The 22,517-nt window shown below is 29.1% G+C and overlaps 2 protein-coding genes across 7 annotated transcripts in view; both read left to right on the forward strand.

The window, feature by feature from the left end:
• The first annotated feature begins 311 nt into the window (after positions 1 to 311).
• Acat1 (Acetyl-CoA acetyltransferase 1) lies at positions 312 to 22,233 on the forward strand. 6 transcript variants are annotated; one of them, XM_089078651.1, is made up of 9 exons: positions 312 to 647; positions 959 to 1,114; positions 1,212 to 1,326; positions 1,448 to 1,641; positions 1,747 to 2,037; positions 2,120 to 2,308; positions 2,383 to 2,540; positions 3,688 to 3,804; positions 4,255 to 4,676. In XM_089078651.1, the coding sequence occupies exons 1-9, from the start codon at positions 621 to 623 to the stop codon at positions 4,538 to 4,540; spliced, it is 1,533 nt and encodes a 510-aa protein (XP_088934777.1). In that variant the 5' UTR covers positions 312 to 620; the 3' UTR covers positions 4,541 to 4,676. The 6 variants fall into 6 exon arrangements, with proteins under 6 accessions (XP_088934777.1, XP_088934778.1, XP_088934780.1 ...); XM_089078652.1 differs by lacking the exon at positions 4,255 to 4,676 and adding an exon at positions 22,173 to 22,233 and having other exon boundaries at positions 315 to 647; XM_089078654.1 differs by lacking the exon at positions 4,255 to 4,676 and adding an exon at positions 9,995 to 10,132 and having other exon boundaries at positions 315 to 647.
• bdg (sodium-dependent transporter bedraggled) overlaps positions 7,876 to 22,517 on the forward strand; it is a 42,039-nt gene continuing 27,397 nt past the window's right edge. The window contains exon 1 of the mRNA XM_089078648.1: positions 7,876 to 8,197. The gene's annotated coding sequence lies outside the window, so the exon portion shown is untranslated. The remainder of the gene's footprint in view (positions 8,198 to 22,517) is intronic.

Below are 22,517 nucleotides of genomic sequence, written 5' to 3' on the forward strand. Positions count from 1 at the left end.
AAGAATACTCGACTATGATTGGTCAATTTCTTACGGCTTAAAGATTAAATACTTATTACCGACACTCATGGGACTCCAATAGTGTCGATCCACAATAAGTATTTAATCTTTAAGTCGTAAGAAATTGACCAATCATAGTCGAGTATTCTTTTCATATTTGATTATAAGTGTCGGTCCACAATAAGTATTTAATCTTTAAGTCGTAAGAAATTTACCAATCATAGTCGATTATTCTTTTCATATTCGATTATAATTGGTCAATTTCTTACTTCTTAAAGCTTAAATCACCAATAGATGGACAATAGGATCGACACTTAGAAAAAAGAAAGTACAAAAGTTTAAAGAATAAAATAAATATAATGAACAAATGTAAATATCTTATCTTCGATATGAAAACAAAATTAAAATATAATTATGAATCTTGAAAAACGGAAAATAAAGCGGAGATAAGCTTTTTCAAAAAATGTATGAAGAGCCTCGCAAATATATACATATGTATACCAAGAGGGCAAAGGTGAAATACATATAACCAAGAAATCACAAAAGACGAAGAGACATTATTTTGCATTGATAATTTTTTAAGTAGCGGCTGTATACAGTAGAATACTTGTTTTTTCATAATGGCATCGATAACGAAATTGGTGAAAGTAAGTTATTACTAATTAAATAAGATCATAAGTTGCATTATTTTATTATATATTTAGTTCTCTAAAATATTTGGTTATTAAGCATATTGTGCTGTTTCATACATAATCTTTTTTCCATTATAGTAATATATATATATATATATATATATATATATATATATACATCGGTTAAAATAATTTATTCTTTATGATTTATGTATAAACATAAATTATATTTTTTTATGTATCTTTTTTAAATTTTTGAAGAATATTTTTGTTTCAAATTTATTTGAAAATATGCAGATAAATTCTTCAAAAATTATTTTTTTTAGATGAATTTTATGATGAGACGTTTGTATCGTTTGTATAGTTCTAAAGTCAAATTAAACGATATTGTAATAATTAGTGCTGTACGTACTCCAATGGGTTCATTTCTTGGGTCTCTGTCAAGCATGTCAGCTACTAAACTTGGTGCAGTAGTTGCGCAAGTAAGGACATAGACATGTATTATTAATGTTTATATTTAATTTTTTAAATTATGTATATTTTAAATTATGACTAATGATTGTATTTTTTTTTCTTTAGGCAGCTGTTGAAAGAGCTGGTATTGCCAAAGATCAAATTAAAGAAATTTATATGGGCAATGTCTGTCAAGCTTTCTTGGGTCAAGCACCAGCAAGACAAGTTGCATTATTCGCAGGTCTTGAAAATATATTTTTTTAATAATTGATATATATGTATATATATTTATTGCAAATTGTTATAGAATTTATTTGAGTTTTCCAACATATAGAATATTAATAAGATTAATGTACTTTTAGGTTTTCCAAAGTCAACAATATGTACAACAGTGAACAAAGTCTGCGCAAGTGGCATGAAAAGTATCATGTTGGCTTCTCAATCTCTGCAATGTGGTCATCAAGAAATTATTTTAGCTGGTGGTATGGAATCCATGTCTAATGTACCATATTATTTAGCACGTGGTAACACGCCATATGGTGAAGTAAAACTTCAGGTTGAATTATATTCTCTTTATTTCTTATTAGCTTATTCTTTAAATATAGTAATATATATCTATATTTATATTTACATAAATAATTAATATTGAAAAATTTAATAGGATGGTATTGTATTCGATGGATTAACTGATGTCTATAATAATTGTCACATGGGTATATGTGCCGAAATCACGGCTAAGAAACTTAACATTACTCGCCAGCAACAAGATGAATATGCTATCAGCAGTTATAAACGTAGTGCAATGGCTTATGAAAATAATGTATATAAAGATGAACTTGTACCCATCAGTGTGCCTCAAAAAAAGGGCAAAACAGATATAAATTTCACTGAGGATGAGGAATATAAAAGAGTCAACTTTGAAAAGTTTAGCAAATTGAGCACAGTTTTCCAAGTAAAGTAATAACTTGACTAAAATATTTCTTTTTAGTATTTAATACTATGTACATTTTCTCTGTATATATTTTTACTTGCAGAAAGAAAATGGTACGGTGACAGCTGGAAATGCATCCACTCTGAATGATGGTGCTGCGGCTTTAATTTTGACGACTACCGATGTTGCTCAAAAACTTAATCTTAAACCTTTGGCAAGAGTTGTTGCTTTTCAGGATGCAGCAACAGATCCGATCGATTTTCCAATCGCACCGGCTCTTGCTGTACCAACAGTAAGTTGACAGATGATTGAAAGTTTTTTTTAAGTAGGAATAATATGCTATTAAGCTTTTATTTATGTGTCTAGCTGCTTTTTAAAGCTGGAGTTAATAAAAACGATATAGCTCTTTGGGAAATCAATGAAGCCTTCAGCGTAGTGGTTGTGGCAAATCAAAAAATGCTCGATATTGATCCTGCAAAAATAAATGTTCACGGTGGTGCTGTTTCGCTTGGACATCCCATAGGGTGAGTTATTTGGATACATTCCATTTTAAATATCTTAGTACATTTAAATATTGTCAAATCAAATAACGATATGTTCGAAGCAAAAGCAAAATTTATATATATATATACATATATATATATATATATATATATATATATATATATATACACACACACTCGTGGATAATGAAGTTGCAACACTTTTTTTTTTTTTAATAAGTATAGGAACGCGTCATTAAGTTCAGGATGAGGATCACTGTCCTCGCTCATGCGCAATGAACGACTATAATTTATATAATTACTATTAATTACTAAACTTGCATATACACCATAACATGAATTTAAACGACAAATTTCTACGAAAAATTTATAATCAAATTTGTATCAAATTCATCAAATATAATATCAATAGATCACATTACAATAAATTTTTTTATTTATTCAATATATGAGTAAATATTAATCGTAGAATCATATTATCTGATAAAAGTATTATGAGAGAAATATAATAAAATTGACAGATATAGTAATTATATAACACGATTAAGTAAACGCCAAAAATGATCGAAAACTGGATCTTGATGCTTAATAAATATTTATTTGTAAATTTTTCAGTTCTATGAATTGCACGTTATTATTATCGGACTTTTTAAATTAAAATTTTGTTATATGTTGAATGTATAATATTTCGTGTTGCAATATTTCCACATTTTAATTTAGGAAAAATTATTTGCATTTTTATAAGGATAGATTAATTTGGATTAATTTAATTTCTTCGTGCACAATTGTATTTCTAAATGTCTAATATAATATAACTAAGATATTTTTCTTAATTATTTCTTTTCAAATTTAATTTTGCAAATATTATAATTACATATATGTATATAACATAAATACACGCGTGCGCGTATAAATTTATTATTAAAAAAAGAATTTAATTTATTAAAAATTATTATATAAGTATAATATATGTGTATATATTATGTGTATACACATTATTATTATACAAATCTATTAAATTTATATATACGTATATATAAATTCAAAAAATTATTATTATTATTATACAAGATCCATGACCGAATGCGTCTGTCTTGTATATTTTTAGTTCTTAAACACTTTGCATATAAATATTTAGATATTTGTGAAATTAATATGAATCTTGTAGCATGTCAGGAGCACGTATCATAGTACACTTAGTACACGCTCTTAAAGCTGGAGAAAAAGGTGTTGCATCAATTTGCAATGGAGGTGGCGGTGCATCATCAATCCTCATTGAAAAATTGTAAGTTTTCAAATCATCAAGACTGTTATTTCAATTTGCATGAACCGGAATATATGTTTATCATTGATAATATGAATTATATATAAAAAGTGATTATTTTTTATACTATAAAACTGTATGCGATATTCCAAATAGCTGGATAGCTTTATAGCTTTTATTATTTGTATAAATAAGATTATTATTGTATACATTAGTATTTTACATTTTTCTGCAATATATACATGTACATATAAAAAAATAACTTCCAAATGAATGCGGGGAGGTATAATAAAAGTGTATTTTTTTTACTGTACATTTTTTCTATTTTATTATTCAAAGTATATCCCATCGCGTTATATATTTTAATAAATAGAAGTAAATCTTTTTATAATGACAGTTTAATTTTATTAATTTTTACATTAAACGCAAAAAAGATTTCTTAAAAGAGGAAGCATGTTATATGATTTTTAGGTGTAAGCCGATATCTTCTTCACCCAGATTAACATTATACACAAAGATTCCGTGTCCGCTTTGTGATGTTTTAAAGAACGAATTGCGTTCACATTTTACCGGTCGTTATCAATTAGAAGAAGTCGATATTACTGCACAGGAAAACGAGCAATATTTTAAATTATATAGATATGATATACCAGTTCTCTTTTTAGAAGGTCAGTATTTGTGCAAACACCGGTTAGATGCCGATTTATTAGAAAGAAAACTTGATGAATTTTTTTCAAGGAAAGGCACACGTACTTAATAAGAACCTAAAGTTCCTATTATTACTACACATGCAAGCGCGCGCATAGCTTATTAATTTTATTGCATATGTACTATACATATACGTACTATATGTACTATATATAAAAAAATGTAAATAAAAAATTTTTTAAATGCTATCGGTTTTATATAAATTCGAAAAGTGATTATTAAACATTAGGATTAGATTTATTCCTGAGGGAGCGTCCCAGATGCGCACATTTTCAATTGGACACACCACTCACATCAGCCGATATCTAGGAATTTTCTAGTGAACCACTTATCAAAAATTTTTTTATTTCGACTAATATAATCGACTAATCGGCAATGTGTCCGATTGGACCTCACTCTTTTGTAATGTATACAATGTATGAAGATTTTTCTTTAGTTTAAATAAAGGACAGATTGATTTTTTTTCTTCGATTAATAATATATCACATTTTTCATTTGATATTTTTTTCATTTCTTTTTTAATAGATATCTGTTTTTTTAATAGATATCAATTATCTTTTTAATAGATATCAATCATTTAAAGCTCCTGCCGATTCACTACAATTTTAAATATGACATCAGAAGCGAGGAAATATATGAAAATGCAAAATTTCTTGCAAAACATTAAATCGATAAAATAACATTTGCACTTGATAGAAGACTAGTAGACTATATCAAAAATTTTTGTTTTGCTCCAACAAAATTAATAAGATATGCGCGCGCTTGCATGTGTAGTAATAATAGAAACTTTAGGCTCTTATTAAGTACATGTGTCTTTCCTTGAAATCAATTCATCAAGTTTTCTTTCTAATAAATTAATAAAAAACCATGTTATTAAATGTGGGAGAATTAAATATGACTATTCTTGATTAGATTCAATTCGTTTCTGAATATAGATATGGTTATGTATGGGGAAAAAAAGTTTTCAGCATATTTTACAAATCCATTCTATCGATTGTAAATGTTATTTTATATACATATTTTCTCGCTTTTAACGTCATCCAGAACCATGGTAAGTGGTTAGGAACTTTAAATTCGACCATTGCGAGTTGTTTATATCTATCTGTAGTTCAACACAATAAGCCCAGCGATTGTCGACAAATGGCCAGTTCAATCTCGATATTTTCTCTTTGTTTTCTCTCTCTTTTTTTCGCTCTCCATCATATTTCGTCTCCTCCTATTATCTTCGTCATGCAAAAAGGAGATTGGAAAACGGGATGACACGATTCTATTGTCGATTATTATTATTCCAATAAATCATCAGATATTCAACAATTAGTGTCCGACATTAACAAAATCAATGATTATTTCCATCGAGTTGAGTTGAACGATGCTCACAATTATTTAAATTCGGAGTCGAACAATGTATAATTCAAATTTTGATTGATTGTACATATAAGGATAATTTCCAGTGTCATAATGAAAGAAACACGATCGATCGATCGGCGTGAGATTTCTAGTGAAAGAAAGTGAGATCCTAATTTATATTAACGTGATATATTGATTCCCTCTCGCTTCTCTGCTCCGCGTTCTTTTTATTATTCGCTCGTACCGAAGTTTCTTCTCGACAAATTGATATCAATGTTATGGAAGGAACGCATATCGACATTAAATTTTATTGAAGATCACATTTTTTAAATCGACAGGTACCTCGAAATAAGAACGATGGAGGCTCAATGATATTGCCGGAGCGATCTCGGATCTGTCTTGATCCAAGTGTTCGTCTCGGATCGTTCGCCTTCTTTCGTTCCAACCCTCGCCCGTTTCCTTTGTTCCCTTCATTCTACTCCTTCCATTCATCGCATTTCTCTCTCTCCCTCGAACTTTCGATCTCCTTTTCTTGCGATCCAGACCGGACCCACTCTTTCTCTCTCTTCCCCCTTCCCCTTGTCTCTCTCTGTTTCTCCCCTTCCGCACTTTGCGCGTGCGTGTGTGTAGGTGCGTGAATCGGCGGTTGAATTGGTTCGTACGAGGAAACGTTCGTACGAGGAGTGGAGACTTGCAGTCCGCGTTGCTCGCGTCGCTGGCTCGTTCTTCCTCAGTGCGTGCCTTATGCGGGCACCGTGAAGTACTTGTTTTAAAACGTCGTAAAGTGGTTACGTGGCACGCGTTCGTTGCGACGACAGGAAAAAAGAAAGAGAGAGAGAAAAGATTATAGATAAAAAGAGTGAAAGAAAAGATCAGAGGGGAAATTCGAAAGGAAGAGAAAAGAACGACGGAGGAGGAGAACTTGACGGACAAAGGAAAGGGATAGGGGGTGAGGGAAACAAGTCGACAGAGAAAGAGAATAAATAAGTGTGCGAAAGAGTAAGGAGCAAAAGAAGGAAGGAAGGGACGAAAGGAGGAGACACGAGCGATCGTTCTCTCGAAGCGAATAGTCGAAGAGGGCGAGTATCTCGCGCGCGCGTCTCGCGAATGCTTATTTCAAGTTTCGTGTCTTTATCATAGATTAATGAACATATCAATAAACGAGATAAAGAAAAAGCATAAGAGAAAGGGACTGTTTTCGATCACCACCGCCACGAAAAATCTTCTTTGTATAATCCCTTGACTTCCAAGACGACGTCATCGTGGATCCGGAGTGAAGTAATTTGTATATTATTTCGTTATCAATTTTCGTTACCGATCAGCCCTCCTTGTCCTTCGATTCGCGCCGCTGCGATCATAAATCGGGACGAGGTGAGGAGCACAATAAAATTCGCGTCCGTCGACCGCGAAGTCCGACCGGTGTGAGTCACGCCTGCTCGACCCGGTTCTGTATTGAGGTGAACGTGAACGCGCGCGCGAGCCAGAGCAAAACCGGAGGAAAAAGGATTTTCAGTCACGGGGATCAGTAAATCGATCGATTGTTGGGTTAATCCTCTCCGTTGGAGACATCGCGCGACCGCACCTGTATCGCATTCGTTATCGAACATCACGACGTGATTCACATTCATCGTCGGCGATGTTCACGCGACGTTACACGTTACGATAGCACGGTGCGATAGTACGGCGAAAGGGATTGTTGAAAGCGTAAAATTGGCTGCGAGGTGCGTGTCGTTTGAAGTTGCCACACTCGCGATGCGAGGAGTGAAGTCGTGCGTAAATCGAATCGCAATATTTTTAAACGAAAATAGTCGACACAATCGAACGCCGGCCGACGCGTGTAGACAATACTCCGAAGAATTTTAAGTTCTCCGAAAAGAATTGAAGAGATGGGAATGAAAAAAAAAGAGAAGGGAAGAGCGGAGAATATTTGAGAGTGGATTTTCTTTGTTACCTCCGATAAAAAACGAAATTCTAGGCTTTTCAGTGTTGTGTTTGGCAACAGGAAAAGCAGGAAGGGAGGAGAAGAAGTTCGACACGAGAATGGAGGTGGGAACTGTTCGTACACTATTGTGTTGCTGCACTTTTTGTACGTTTCTCGTACAAGGTCGTGCGCGAGTGGAATGACCGTGATTTAAACCGTGAATTATCGCGCCCGTTCGCCACGTGCACGCGCACGCGCACGCGTGTTCGCACTTGCATCCGGTCCACCGAAAGACCACCGAGGAATCCGTTCGTCTTTTCTCCCTCGATGAATGTCGGATACGGATGCTGTCTAGTTCATCCCGGTACGACGTACTCGCCACGCTGATCTCTACGTTCCGAGTGTGTTCGTCTTCGGTGTCCCGTGAATGACACGAAGGTATGTATGTATAAATAGACGTCCAAGTGTTCGCACATATGCGAATGGCGAGAGAGTATCTCTCGCTCTCTCCCACTCGCGGAATTGCGTGAGTCGACGAATGACGCAAGGGAGAACAGTCAATCTCTGTTTTTTTTTCTTTGAATAGATATCCTATGTCGAATTATTTAGAAATATAGAAAATGTTTATAGAAAACGAGAATATATACGGGGGCTGTATTGTTTTCTCGCGATTAATGATGAATGACCAACAGTAACGACTGTGACCAGAAGCTCTTGCACTTTTGAAGTTTTAAAATGTTTTCATTTCTATGACATATATATGTCAAAAGTACAAGAGCTTCTGGTCACAGTCGTTACTGTTATATATATATATATATATATATATATATATATATATATATATATATATATATACATTTTCAATTTCGTAAGTTCGTAAGTTTCTTTCAAAATTGTGTGCCGGATGATAAAAGTATCGTGTAATAAATAAAAGATAAGCGGATTGCAAAAATGCGACTATGCAATGTGCCTTCTCTCGGAGAGAGAAGGAACGAGAAAAAAAATTGTAAATTACATGTTACACTCGGAAAGAAAATCGAATTCTTGTACAACGTTTATATATGTTTTTAACAAAGATATGTGCACCAGTAAAGACGCTCGGAAGTGGTTGACCTTCGAGCGCAGCGTCGATGATCTTAAAGGCTCCGGCAAATGTCAAACGCTACAATAGATACATCTTTAGATTCTCGGGGGTAGTATATATTTATTTCATTCGTTTAAATTAATTGTCTTTGTTGATTTAGATATTAGCTTTTCCTACTCATTCATATAATTGATATCAAACGAAAATTAGCTTCGTACACCATTCATATTAATATTTTTGTTTATTGCTAATTAAATGTTTTTTAGGTGCATCACTTTTTAAATTATTTATTAGATTAAATGTTTTAAAGAAAATAAGTAACTTGCTTCATTAGCATCATATATATTACATCTAGTACAATGGGAGAAATATTAGAAACAAGTATAATTGTGTAAATATTAAATTTTTTTGAAAATAAAAATTAGGAATAAGGATTAAACGTAATGTATAATGGACAAATATAATATATAGCTATATCTTATATTTACTTTTGTCTATTTTTGTACGCAAGGCTTATTCTAGATATAATCCCTACTCTCTCGAATCAGTGAAACTGTCTTTAATTGAAACAGTAAAATAATATTTCACTGTTAATTAGTGACTATTTACTGTATTTCAGTGAAAACACTTCCACTTAGACGTTTCTGTTTTATATTTCACTGATTTTGGACGGTGAAAAAGATTTCACTACAGTTCGCAATTAAATGTTTAGCTTCTGTGCTTGTGCGTTGTTTATTCCTTTATTCCTGCATGTCAGTACGTGTCTCTCTCGAAACATCTTGAAAAGCGAAGATAAAGCATTTGGTAAGTTTAATTAATTTTTGTAGAATTATTATTTGTTACGATAAATTTTCTCATGTCTTATTAATGGTTTTTGTAATAGATTATGTGATTAAACATTATCACTTGCTTTATTAAAGAGACAATATTTTTTGTATATGTCTATTACATCCTGTTGTCTGTTGTCATTATTTCTTCATTATTTTATTACAATGAATATATAAACTTATTACTAACTTTTTCTGGCTTTTATTACTTTCGTTGTATTAGACAATGTTAGATTAGGATTAAATTATATGTGAATAATGTGTTATATTATGAAAAATATACTGTACGAAATATATTGATACTTATAACGTTTTCGATTGCAGAAGATTAAACCGCATCCTGGTTTAATCTCTTGGATTATTATTGGCTAGTTCCATTATATATACTGGCATTTTAGATATAATAGATAAATGGTGATATAGAAGATAATATATATACATTTGTTTTTCTTTAAGAAAATACTCAATGTATTATATATGCACTATATAATAAGTATTTTACGTTTTAATAAATGTAAAATTTTAATAAATGTACAGGTACAAATAATTTTTATTTATTTATTATTCACTATTCACTAGTTAATATTAACTGATTAAAATAGTATATATTACGATTATGCTGATACGCAATCACTGTTTCCTGCAGTCAAATATCACTGATAGAAGCAATCATTACTTTTAACTAATTTTTTTAATGAAATTTCACTGATTTGCAGTGCTATACTTATAACTGAGACTATCAGTGTCTATTTACTGTTTCTCAGTGACAATACACTGATTCGATTTTAGAGAGTAGTCTCTAACTCGAAAACTCTTCCATAATTTGAATTTTTTTTATTCCTTCTGAAATATCGTTAGATATTTCAAGATAACAAGTTTTTATAAAGAAAATTTGTATAAGTCGAAAAATAGGAGATACAACCCTAATAGCATAGAACGTCCTTAAGATGATCCTGATAAGTCCTGAATATCCCGGGACATATGTAGGACATATTTAAGACATTACACTTAGACAAAAATTTCTGGACGTTCTGTGAACTAGCAAATAAGCGCCTCATTACGACCTCGAGACATCCTCCACTCAGCCATCAGCCTCAGGCTATCCTGAGGACTTTCTTAGGATGACTTTAGGATGACTGTAGGATAACTTCAGAATATCCCACAAGCATCCTTAGAGACGTCCTGAAAAAGTCTTAAACATATCCGTCCGTAATCCTGTGGACGTCCATAATGTAACCAATATTAATCCAGAATATGTTATTATTATGGTATTTTCAAAATACGTTTCAGGACTGTGTCAGGACAATGTCAAGATTATTAACAATTATTTCTTAAAAATGCGTTATATGTATATATATATATATATATATATATATATATATAAATAATATATGTATATATTATACATATATATTAAGGTGTAAAGTTCCTTTAAAAATAATTATCTTCAAAAAATATTATTTATTTAAAGAGTTTATAATTTATGTTATATATATTTATATTTTATTTTATATATTCAAAATGAGAATTTTTATGTTTTGTATAATTAACGAGTTATAATTAATAAAGCTTGATTCATTTATGTATAACACATTTTTAATAAATAATTGTTGATAATCCTGACATTATCTTGATATAGTTCTGACACGTATTCTGAAAATACCATAATAACATATTTTGAGTAGCAAGTAGCAAGATGACGTCATTATGACGGTGATTTAAGGTCATTCGTCATCAGTGTATTAAATGATGACGTAAAATAAATATAACATTTGTCACGAAATATTATCACCATAAATATATCGTCATTTAATCGTCATTTTTTATATATTTTTAATGACTAAATAATGAAACATTATTAATTACTATCTTTCTTAATTAACTATAATACAGGGTGTCCCGAAACTCCCGCATTTGGAGTATACTACGTGATTCTTGCTAAAAGAAACAACTTTTTTCTTTAGCAAAATTGCAGTTTTTACAGTGGATTAGATTAAAAGTGACGAATGAGCGCGCGTATGTGCGTAGCGGTCAGGGCTAGCGTGCGTTCCTCAGGCCGGCGACTTAATCTTTGATGACTTCACGTACTGTATTGTTTAAAATATAATACAGTTATAAGTACTGTTTTCATTATTTATCTAACAATGCAATAAAAAAATTGTCTGATTTCATAGCACTATCTGGAAATAAAAATAAATATAAATTATATGGTGTATGAACTGAGCATTCTATTATTTTAATTTTTTTTGTCGTATGCGCAATTGCATATGATAATAAAAAAAATACTGAATTTAACGAATACTTATTAATTATGTGAGTACATAATCACGAAAACTCAAAATATTGATTTTTTCATAATAGTGTTTAAAGATAAAATATTTAAATTTATAATTTAAGATATTTTGAGAAAACTGGTTCTCTCTTTATTTTCTCAAAAAAAATTAACAAAAGATTATACAAAAATATTTATCTTTATAATATTACAATAATTACTTAATCTCATAAAATTTTAAATAACGGTTGTACCGATATCTTGAAATTTTTTCACATATTTCGTAAATGTGTAAAATTATTTCTAATATCTTGTATCAAATTATTTCTAATATCTAATATCTTGTATCAAAGTTAAAAAAATTGTAAAAGATTAGAATTATTTAAATAAGAAAAGTATAACAAATTATATTTGATAAAATAAATAATTTTGATAATTATGATCTAAACATTATGTAAATAATTGTTTTAAAAATATGTCAAAAATATTATAAAAATATTTTAAATATTTTGAAATAATCATATTTAAAGTATTATACATATTGCGTATATGCTCTGCAAAAAATTTTCCTTCATAAAAAACAATTTGATTAAATTATTTATAATTGTTAAAAAGTTTAAAAGTTTAATTTCTCGTTATTAAGTGTTACATATTTCGTTAAAAGAAAACATTCTATTGATTACACGATTAAAACAATAAAGTAGAAAACACAATTCGTAAGCATTTGTGATGTACTGAGATATTCAAGTAAGTTTTAATAATAATAGTTGTTTGAAAAGGGCTGATTAAAAGTTTAAATTTATAAAAGATGTTCGAAGTGCAATCCTCTTATTTGTATGCAGGCATTGACTTTGTGAATAAAACTATCTTGCGTAAGCTGGAGCATTTCCAGCATGATTCGACATATATTTAATAGCAAATCTTCCAAAATAAAAAATAATTAAAAAATAAATTAAATGAAAAAAAAAGAAATTAACGAATAATTATTAGAAATTAACAAAAAATTTAAAACAAAAATTTAAACGAAAATTTAAAATTTAACGAAGTCTAAATAATTCGTTAAATTCAGTATTTTTTTAATTGTTATATGCAATTGCGCATTATAATTAAAATAATAAAATGTTCATACACTATATTATTTACATTTATTTTTATTTCGAAATAATGTTACGAAATCAGACAATTTTTTTATGAAATCGGTAAAGGATGAAAACAATATTTATTTTGTTAATTTTTATTTTAAATAATATAGTACGTAAAGTCATCAAAGATTAGGTACCAGGTCTGAGAAACGCGCGTCGACCCTGATCGCTATGCACATACGCGCGCTCATTCGTCACTTTTAATTTGATTTATTGTAAAAACTACTCGTCACACGCAATTTTGTTAAAGGAAAAAATTGTTTCTTTTAGCATAAAAAATCACGTAATGTACTCCAAATGCGGGAATTTTGGGATACCCTGTATATAAATAAGAAAAATATTTCCCATATTTAATACAATTATTAACAAATTCATAAACAAGTAAGCAAAATATATACAACAATTTTCATAAGGAAAATGATTCTCATTAAACATAATCTAAGTTCACGGTTCTATATATGTAATTAAATTATCTATAAGAATTACATGTGCAATCGAGAAATAAAATTTATATGACAATATAGTAACATTCATTGACCAGATTTATCATATTTTAAGTCGAGGTCCTATATAATCACTTATTTCATCATTTCGATAGCAGGTTTCCCAATATCCCAATATCCCAATACAGAGATTAAGCGACATCAAGCAGGATCTCCAAATAGATGAGTGACTGGTTTTAAAAACATGTGATGATACAAGATAAAAGATGTTTCATCACTTTTTTTTTAATTTTTAATTTTTTTTTTCACTTATTTTCCGTTAAGGTGTGTCATGTCAGATTTTCAGTACTAACAGTTAATATCGGAAATCGCGATCGTTTTCAGGATATCCCTGAAGTCATTCTGAATTCCTAAAGTCGTCTTAAGAAAGTCCTCAGAATAGCTTGAGGCTGAGTGGAGAATGTCTTAAGGACGTCTCGAGGACGTAATGAGGCGCTCATTGCAAGTCCACAGATCCTGTTTATGTTTTAGGATCATAATAGGTAATCCTCAGGATATCTGGCTCATCTAATAGGACGTCCTTATTAGGGAAGGTATTTATTTCTATAATTCAAATTATTTTAAAATTGATTTCCATATCTCGAAAAAATGTCTTTATAACGCAAAAATAATTATTTATTAATTTTCATCAGGTATACACATAAACAGGTATAAACATTAACAACAAATAAATTTTTTTTATTGCAAATTCAAAATAATAAAAGTTATAGAAATAGTAAGGAAAGTAGATTAAAATTGGTTAATAAAAGATATAGATGAATGGGTGTGTTTAAGAAGATATTTATAAATCAAGTCCCTTTTTTTGACTATAAAATTGAAGTAACAAACTATCTATTTATATTATTGAGAGTTATAATATAAAAAGTTTTTTAAAATTATTATTAAATTAATAATAGTTTTTTTTAAGATTGTTAAGTTATAGATATTGAATTGAGATATTTCAATTTATTTTTAATGTACATGATTTTATATATATATATATATATATATATATATATATATATATATCACGAATAATGTGTGTTAATGTTAAATGATGTCTGAACTTCTATAAATCAAATTTTTTTTTGTACTTTCAGAACTTGAATTATTTGTTTCTTTGGCATTCAAGTTAAAAAGATTTGATTATACTTTATTTACTCGTGACGCTCCTAATTGCAGTTTTCTAATTGGCGCAATGCCCCTTTCAAAGCCGAAAGATAAAAAATAAATATCTATCTATCTATCTAATTGGCGCAATGATTGTTTGCCGTAGTTACTTATGGAAAATAACAATGTGGTTGAGTTCAACAGTTGACATCATGTTTATCATTTCATTGCTCTATATATTTTTAACATTTATAATCATTTGCGCTATTTGCTCAATGTACCGAAACTAAATATTTTATTTCGATCCGTAGACTGAAACGAATAAAGTTTAAGGTCCTGCAGTCATTATAAAGCTGCTTTGTTTAAGCATCTCCTCATATTTTTAATCGGTCGCGATTTATTTGAGGATTCAGTAAATAAAGTGTCGACAGTTTCATGCTCATTTAATTTTAGAAATAGCTATTTTAAATCACTCTCAAAATAGTTGATCTCAAAATAGTTGAGATAAAATACATAAGTTGAATTTTCAAACTTGAAATAAATTGTAATTACACAATGAAAATAACAATGTTTTAATGAATTAAAACATAAAAATAAAATTCTGTTCTCTGTGATTTACTCACATTTTTTTATCATTTTAATTCTTATTAATTCTTATTCTTCGATTCCTCTAAATACTTTTTTGTTTTTTGTTTTAATTGAAATGATGATAACAATTTAAACTAGTCAATCTAAACAAGAGAAGTTATTGGAGGAGATATATTTTTGCAGCTTTTTATAGAAATTGATTCGAAATATTTTGTTTTAAGGTTAATTTATTATATTAGCATATTGCGAATAGATACGATATAAATATTGCAATAACTTTATTGCATTTTTTTATAACTGACTTTTATAACTGATGATTAATCCAAATAAATCATATTGTTAAGTATTACTTATGAAGAGAATTATAACTTTCAAACAGCCAATACACACAAGTTGTACTATTTGATTTTTATTTCTTTCGGCTCAATTGCTATTCCAGCTTAGATTTATAAAATAAAATATTATTGATTTTTTTTTATATTTATAATAAGGTAAATATATATTTTTCCGTTTAGTTTTGTATTAATATTTCTATTTTCTTATGTATTTCAAAACTTCTGGTTCAGACAGGATATCACATACATCGAAAATACAAATATTATTGTTAAATGTAGTGGTTAAATAAATTGAGAGAGAGACACAAAGATTGTAATCATTTAAATTTCACCTGCATCATTTGTCACCGCGGTCTCTCACTAATCAGTTACGATGCATTTTTAACAACGCTGTAATTACGTCGCATCGCGGCATTAATTCGTTAACAGAAGCGTTGCATTTCTGAACAAAAAGGCACTTGGAGACTTTGTTCGCATTACGATCCAAATCATAGAAATACGCATACCATCCTGCAATTATTATCCGAGTCGCGTGTTAAGGGGATGCTGGCCGAGCGAACTCCGACGAAAACGTTCATACATATGCACATCTAACATACGTAAATACATTTATGTATATATACGTACACTCATACATACATTTCTGTACACACATGATACACATATGAACAAATTTTTGTTATATTCCCCTAATAAGTGTCTAAACCTAATTCTAACTCAACGTTGCTTCTTCGTATAATCTTCTAGCAATATCAGTTTTAGTAAGTATAGGCTATACAATTTTTATATAAAGTAAATATTTACGCGACTTGACAGCTTTGACACCATTTTAAGGTACTAATAAAAAAAGATCTAAATTTAAAAATTTTTTCTTGTTCTTGATACGAAATTCATATAAAACTAAAAACGTATCAATGCATAAATTTTAATTGTAGAAAAGGATTTCCAGATCTATAAAATTAATAAAAAATTAGAGCAATACAAAAATTATTGTGTTTTGTCGATAATACAGACAAGATCAGCATCGCCTTAACGGCGATATTTTTACGTTAACATAGACTCGAGCAACAATCAAGGTTACGTCGCACGACTTTCGTGTATAAAATCGAGTTTGTCGTATAAATCGAGCAATTTTCAATATTTTTGTGTCAAGCGGCTTCTCGTACAAGCACGCATTTCTAGAATTGAAATAACGAATGACGGTAATGAGAAGCTTAGAGTGCACAAGGATGCGGAAAAGGTGCGCTAGGAAGCGATCCAATGACGCGAACGCATTCTTGAAACGTGGGAGCGACTCCCGGAGCGCCGCAATATATAGGGTGTCTCCGGCGTCATATACTTTTGCTAAACTACATCTCAGATGCTGCAACAGCAATTATATCAATGAATTAACAAACTAATAATATTTTGAAACAAATAATTGAACCAAACCAAAGGGACATAAAAATTAATCTTTATCTTCCTGGATTTTATAATATGGTACTTATAATAATTGCTTATAATAATTAAGAACAAAATATCAAAAAGACGTTTCGATATTTTATATTAATCATTCAGTATAATCATAATAAATAAAATATATATTGCACAGTCAGAAATGCAAATTAGGAATAACTATAATTGTCATTGTAATTTTTCAAGATTCACAGTTTAATGAATGTCGCGCGGAAAATAAATATATAACAGTGAAATCAAGAGACACGGGTGGTGTCTCAACGCCAAGTTCACGCGCAGCAAAGTACGCGTAGAACGGCGGCGAGACGCCCGTGGCTCTATTTACGCGAGACCCCGAGATGAACTCGGTCTACATTTTCATATCTCAACAATGACTGCATTGATTAAGTTTTAATTACGCTTAATCGACTATCAAATTATATAAGAAAAGTGTTTTTATTTTTTTTCTCCGTGTTCTATAAACTGAGATCGCGACGCAATCGTGATGCAAAGTTCAAATTGGTAAATTTAAGAAACGTCCTGGTCGTCGTCGTGACTCTCCTTTTTTTGTCGCAAGAGGCGCTAATGAACGTCTCTGTATGACAGCTCTTGCAGCACTCATTTTTTTTATATGATATGTGTTTGACAGATGTCCTTCGTGTGAAGTTGTACATAATGATTAATAAAAAAAAAGATATAACATGTGTCACATATAATAGTAAATAATATTGTAATATTGTAAGTAATATTGTAATAATATATAATACATTGAAGAAATAGAAATAGAAATAGAATTAGATTTTTACAACAAATTAAATTATTAGATTTTTATTATATTATTAGATTATTGACAACAAATTATTAACATTTATTAACAATTATTAACAAATTATTACATTAAACATAAATAACATAAAAAAACATAACATATAACATAAAACAACATAAATAATATGTTATATGTTATATGTTGTATGTTGTAATTATATGTTATATTATATGTTAACGGCATTTGAAATTGCAAAACAGTTAGTTCAGAAATATCTAGATAATGAATTGCAAAAACAACAAAATGTATCTCAAGATGATCCAGAAAATGCAATAGGTGTGCAAAATATAAAGGCGAATGAAGCCATGCAGGACTTTAAAAATCTTGGAACTAAAATTAAAGAAGATGATGTTTCTGAAATGATAATAAAATTAAACACGGATTAAAAGAGAGTATTTGATAGACTTATTAGACTATTAAATTAAATAAATCAGTATTATGATTATATGTTAGCGGTGAAGGTGGTACTGGAAAAAGTTTTCTAATTAAGACTATTAAATGTTGGATAAAACAAAATCTTAATAAAGAAATTGCTATAGCAGCACCTACAGATATTGCAGCATTTAATATAGACGGTTTGACAATTCACAGATTGTTCCAATTACCTGTTGAACATGGTCACACTTCTAAATATAAACAATTATTTGATCATATATTGAAAGTTCTATGAGCGGATTTAAATGATGTTATACTTTTTATAATAGATGAAATATCAATGATATCTAATTTAATTTTAATGTATATATATATATATATATATATATATCTTCGATTATCCGAAATATATGACATTACTGAATGTAATGATAGCTGGTTTGGTAAAAAACATATTCTTTTATTTGGAGATCTTCTTCAATTACCTCCTGTACACGAAGATTTTGTTTTTGTTCATTTATTGAAAGAAAAAAATTGGTAAATATATTGGCACTTTAGGAACCATTAATTTGTAGACAACATTATTTGAATATGATGAATTGACAATTAATATGCGACAGCAAGGAGATATGATTTATCGTGAATTATTATCGCGTATTCGTATTGATTTATTGACAAATTCAGATCACGAGATTCAAAATAGAAAAATATTTTTTACAAATACTTCTTTTAATTCAAGATTGGATGAAATATGTAATTTTATTATCAATTTACCAATTGACACTGTGTGTTTACTTCCTACTTGTCATGTGTGTGATATTTTAAACGCAATGTTGAATCATATTAATTCAAAAGAAATATTATTAATTGCTGAAGACATGATAAATTTCATACATAAAAAAGAAAGTATTGAAAGTATTATCGAAAAATGATGAAGATGATACTAGAACAGCTAGACTTTCGAAACAAATTATTATTAAGATTGGAGCAAAACTAATGATAAGACGTAATATTAATGCTAGTTTGGGACTAGTAAATGGTACAATCGCAAAAGATGCAAGAACAATTGATAATATCAATTGTTCAAGATATAAATACTGAATATGTAGAAAAGTTCAAACTTTTATTACCTACAGATTCAAAATACTTGATTGAAAGAGTCAGCGTTAAATTTCAAGTGATGAATAGAGCTTACATTATCAGAAAACAATTTTTATTATCATTAAGTTATGAAATCACTATTCATAAAAGCTAAGGATTAAGTTTACAAAATGCTATTATGGACATTGGTAATTCTGTATTTAATGCAGGACAAAGTTATGCTGCTTTGTTATGAGTAACATCTAGAGAAGGTTTGTATTTAATTAATTACGATCCCTCATCTATAAAAGCTAGTGAAGATGGAATTATTGAATATAATCGATTAAAACAAACGTATAAATCAGAAACGAAATTGATTACTATTTCAAAACAAAAATATACTAAAATAAAAGATACTTTATGGACATTATCAAAAGTTTTTTTTGTTCAAGAATCACATGAAACGGTTCAAAAAAATACTGTTTAGGCAATACATGGGTTCCAAAATAAGGATAAAGTTTCATCTTACGCAAATGCAGTTTTGCAATGTCTTTTGCATTTAAATGTTATTAGAAAATTTTTGAGTGTGATAAATTAAATGTTTTAAGTATATTAATGAATCGATATGAAAACGGAATATCTGATTTGAATACATTTACAGTATGACAAGATTTAAGAGGTAATTTTTCTAGCTGTATAAAAGATGCATTTGAATTTCTCATAGCTATCTATGAAAAATATGATTATATAAAAAATCTAATTAAATACGTTCCACTATACGGTACAAAACTTGTAATACAATTGTTATTACTAATGATAATATTCTTATTTCAATTCCCATTACTAATTTAAAGAAAGACAGTTACGATCTTAATGATTTATTAAATATTATTTTTTCGACGTGATATCACTCTCATGACCTATGTAAAAATTGTACAGGGAAAGATACAATATTTAAAAAAGAATTAACATTAACACGAGAAATATTTATCATTTATTTACAATTATTTTCAGAACAAAATGGTAAATTAATAAAAATAGATCAATTTAATTTGCATGTAATACCAACAACTACAATATCAGTAGGAAGATAATTTTATAAGGTAATGAATGCCATTTTTCATCATGGATCATTTATTGAAGATGATCATTATACAAGTATATGTAGAAATAAAACGTCTAATGGATGGATAGACATTGATGATGCGCAAATTAACAAGAAAAAATGGCCTAGAGAAGCAAAAAATATGTATATATTTTTTTTAAAAAAGATTATTAAACAATAATGACTGAATACTGATTGTTTTTTCTAATATATGTAAAGTAAAAAAATGTTTCAAATATGCTAAATAATAAATACTATTTGTTACTAAAAAAATGAGTGATATCCTAATAAAATTACCTTTTAAATAAGGTAAAAAAAATAACGCCAAGTTTACGCGCCCGTTTTCTTATTTATAAAGTAAGTTATTTGTAAAAGAAAGAATTTTATACAAAAATTTCCATCTACAAAAGTCTTTTTAATAATAAAATTCATATCGGTACAAAAGATGTGATATGAAGAACTGGCGCCAACTTCTAATTTAATAAAAAAGCTTTACATTTTATTACATACATTTGAAATACATTTTATTTTGTAGTTCATTTTTATTTGAAAAATCGTTTTATTATTTCTACAAAAAAACATGATATCAAAAATTGGCACAAACTTTTAATTATATGAAGTAGAAAAGAAACTTTGCAAAGGTGAAAAAAGATGTTATCAATCCAAAATTAATGTCAATTTGTAGTTGCCAAAAAAAATTTTTTATTAAATTATTGTACTGTGTTTATATAAAAATAAAATATAAAAGAAAATCTGATGTGTAAGGAAAAAAAAAAACAACATACAAAAACTTGGCGCGCCCGGGTCGCATTAAAACACGTACGTACACACTTACTGTATTATACTGCACTTTTACTGTTTATCTTTTTACATTAATAATGTATATATTACTTTTAAAAATATTTGTAAATAAATTTTTTATATAATTTTTATATAATTTTCTTTAACATTATATGTAAATATATAATATTTAAAAAATTTATTAATAAATATTAAAACACATGCGTTTATATTGGATAACATTCTAATAAAATAAACTCTTAAGTTTCTTGCATTATTTATGTAAAAAGTTTCATTAATTAATAATTAATTATATATTTTACTAATTTTATTTAGTTAGTATTAAAAAAGAAATAAGTTTAAAAATAAAAAATCTTAAAATACATTAAATTTTAATTCAAACTGTTTTCTATTTGTCTGTCACATAATTCATTATTGTTAAAAGTAATTTTAATGCGACCCGGGCGCGCCAAATTTTTGTACGTCGTTTTTTTTTTACACATCAGATTTTCTTTTATATTTTATTTTTATATAAACACAAGTACAATAATTTAATAAAAAATTTTTTTTCTACAAATTAATATTAATTTTGGATTGATAACATCTTTTTTCACCTTTACAAAATTTCTTTTCTACTTCATATAATTAAAAGTTTGTGCCAATTTTTGATATCATGTTTTTTGTAGAAATAATGAAACGATTTTTCAAATAAAAATGAACTACAAAATAAAATGTATTTCAATGTAAAGCTCTTTTTATTTTATTAAATTAGAAGTTGGCGCCAATTCTTCATATCACATCTTTTGTACCGATATGAAATTTATTATTAAAAAGACTTTTGTAGATGGAAATTTTTGTATAAAATTCTTTCTTTTACCTAAATAAGAAAACGGACGCGTGATATAACAGGACGTGAAAACCATATTCGCTCTATCGAGTTTTCTTCTCAAGTCATCTTTCGTCTTTCAAGGGTCAAACTGCCAAGTGAAGTGACTCGATGTCGAAATGAATTTTAACGACCTGGCGTTAGTCACTTGCGGGACGGAAGGAAGCGTGGCCCTCGACACACCCTATACACATTGTCACTACGAGCGCAGTTAGAGCGTGCGTCAGGCCTGTATATAACCCGCCTTGCTCTCCCACATAGCGCGATTAAAAGTTCAACGAACCGCGCGCGCGATATGCGGTATTTGTTTCTCTTTTCATTGATCACGTCGCGACGTAACGAGCGAGGTCGTTATATCACGATGTGATGAGTCAAAAATGCGTAGAGCGATCCTCGATACTTGGCGCTTGGTGAAAAATCAATCTTGCA

The sequence above is a fragment of the Pogonomyrmex barbatus genome, unplaced genomic scaffold, assembly GCF_055798465.1.
Source record: "Pogonomyrmex barbatus isolate J1 unplaced genomic scaffold, ASM5579846v1 scaffold26, whole genome shotgun sequence".
Classification (NCBI taxonomy): Eukaryota; Metazoa; Arthropoda; class Insecta; order Hymenoptera; family Formicidae; genus Pogonomyrmex; species Pogonomyrmex barbatus.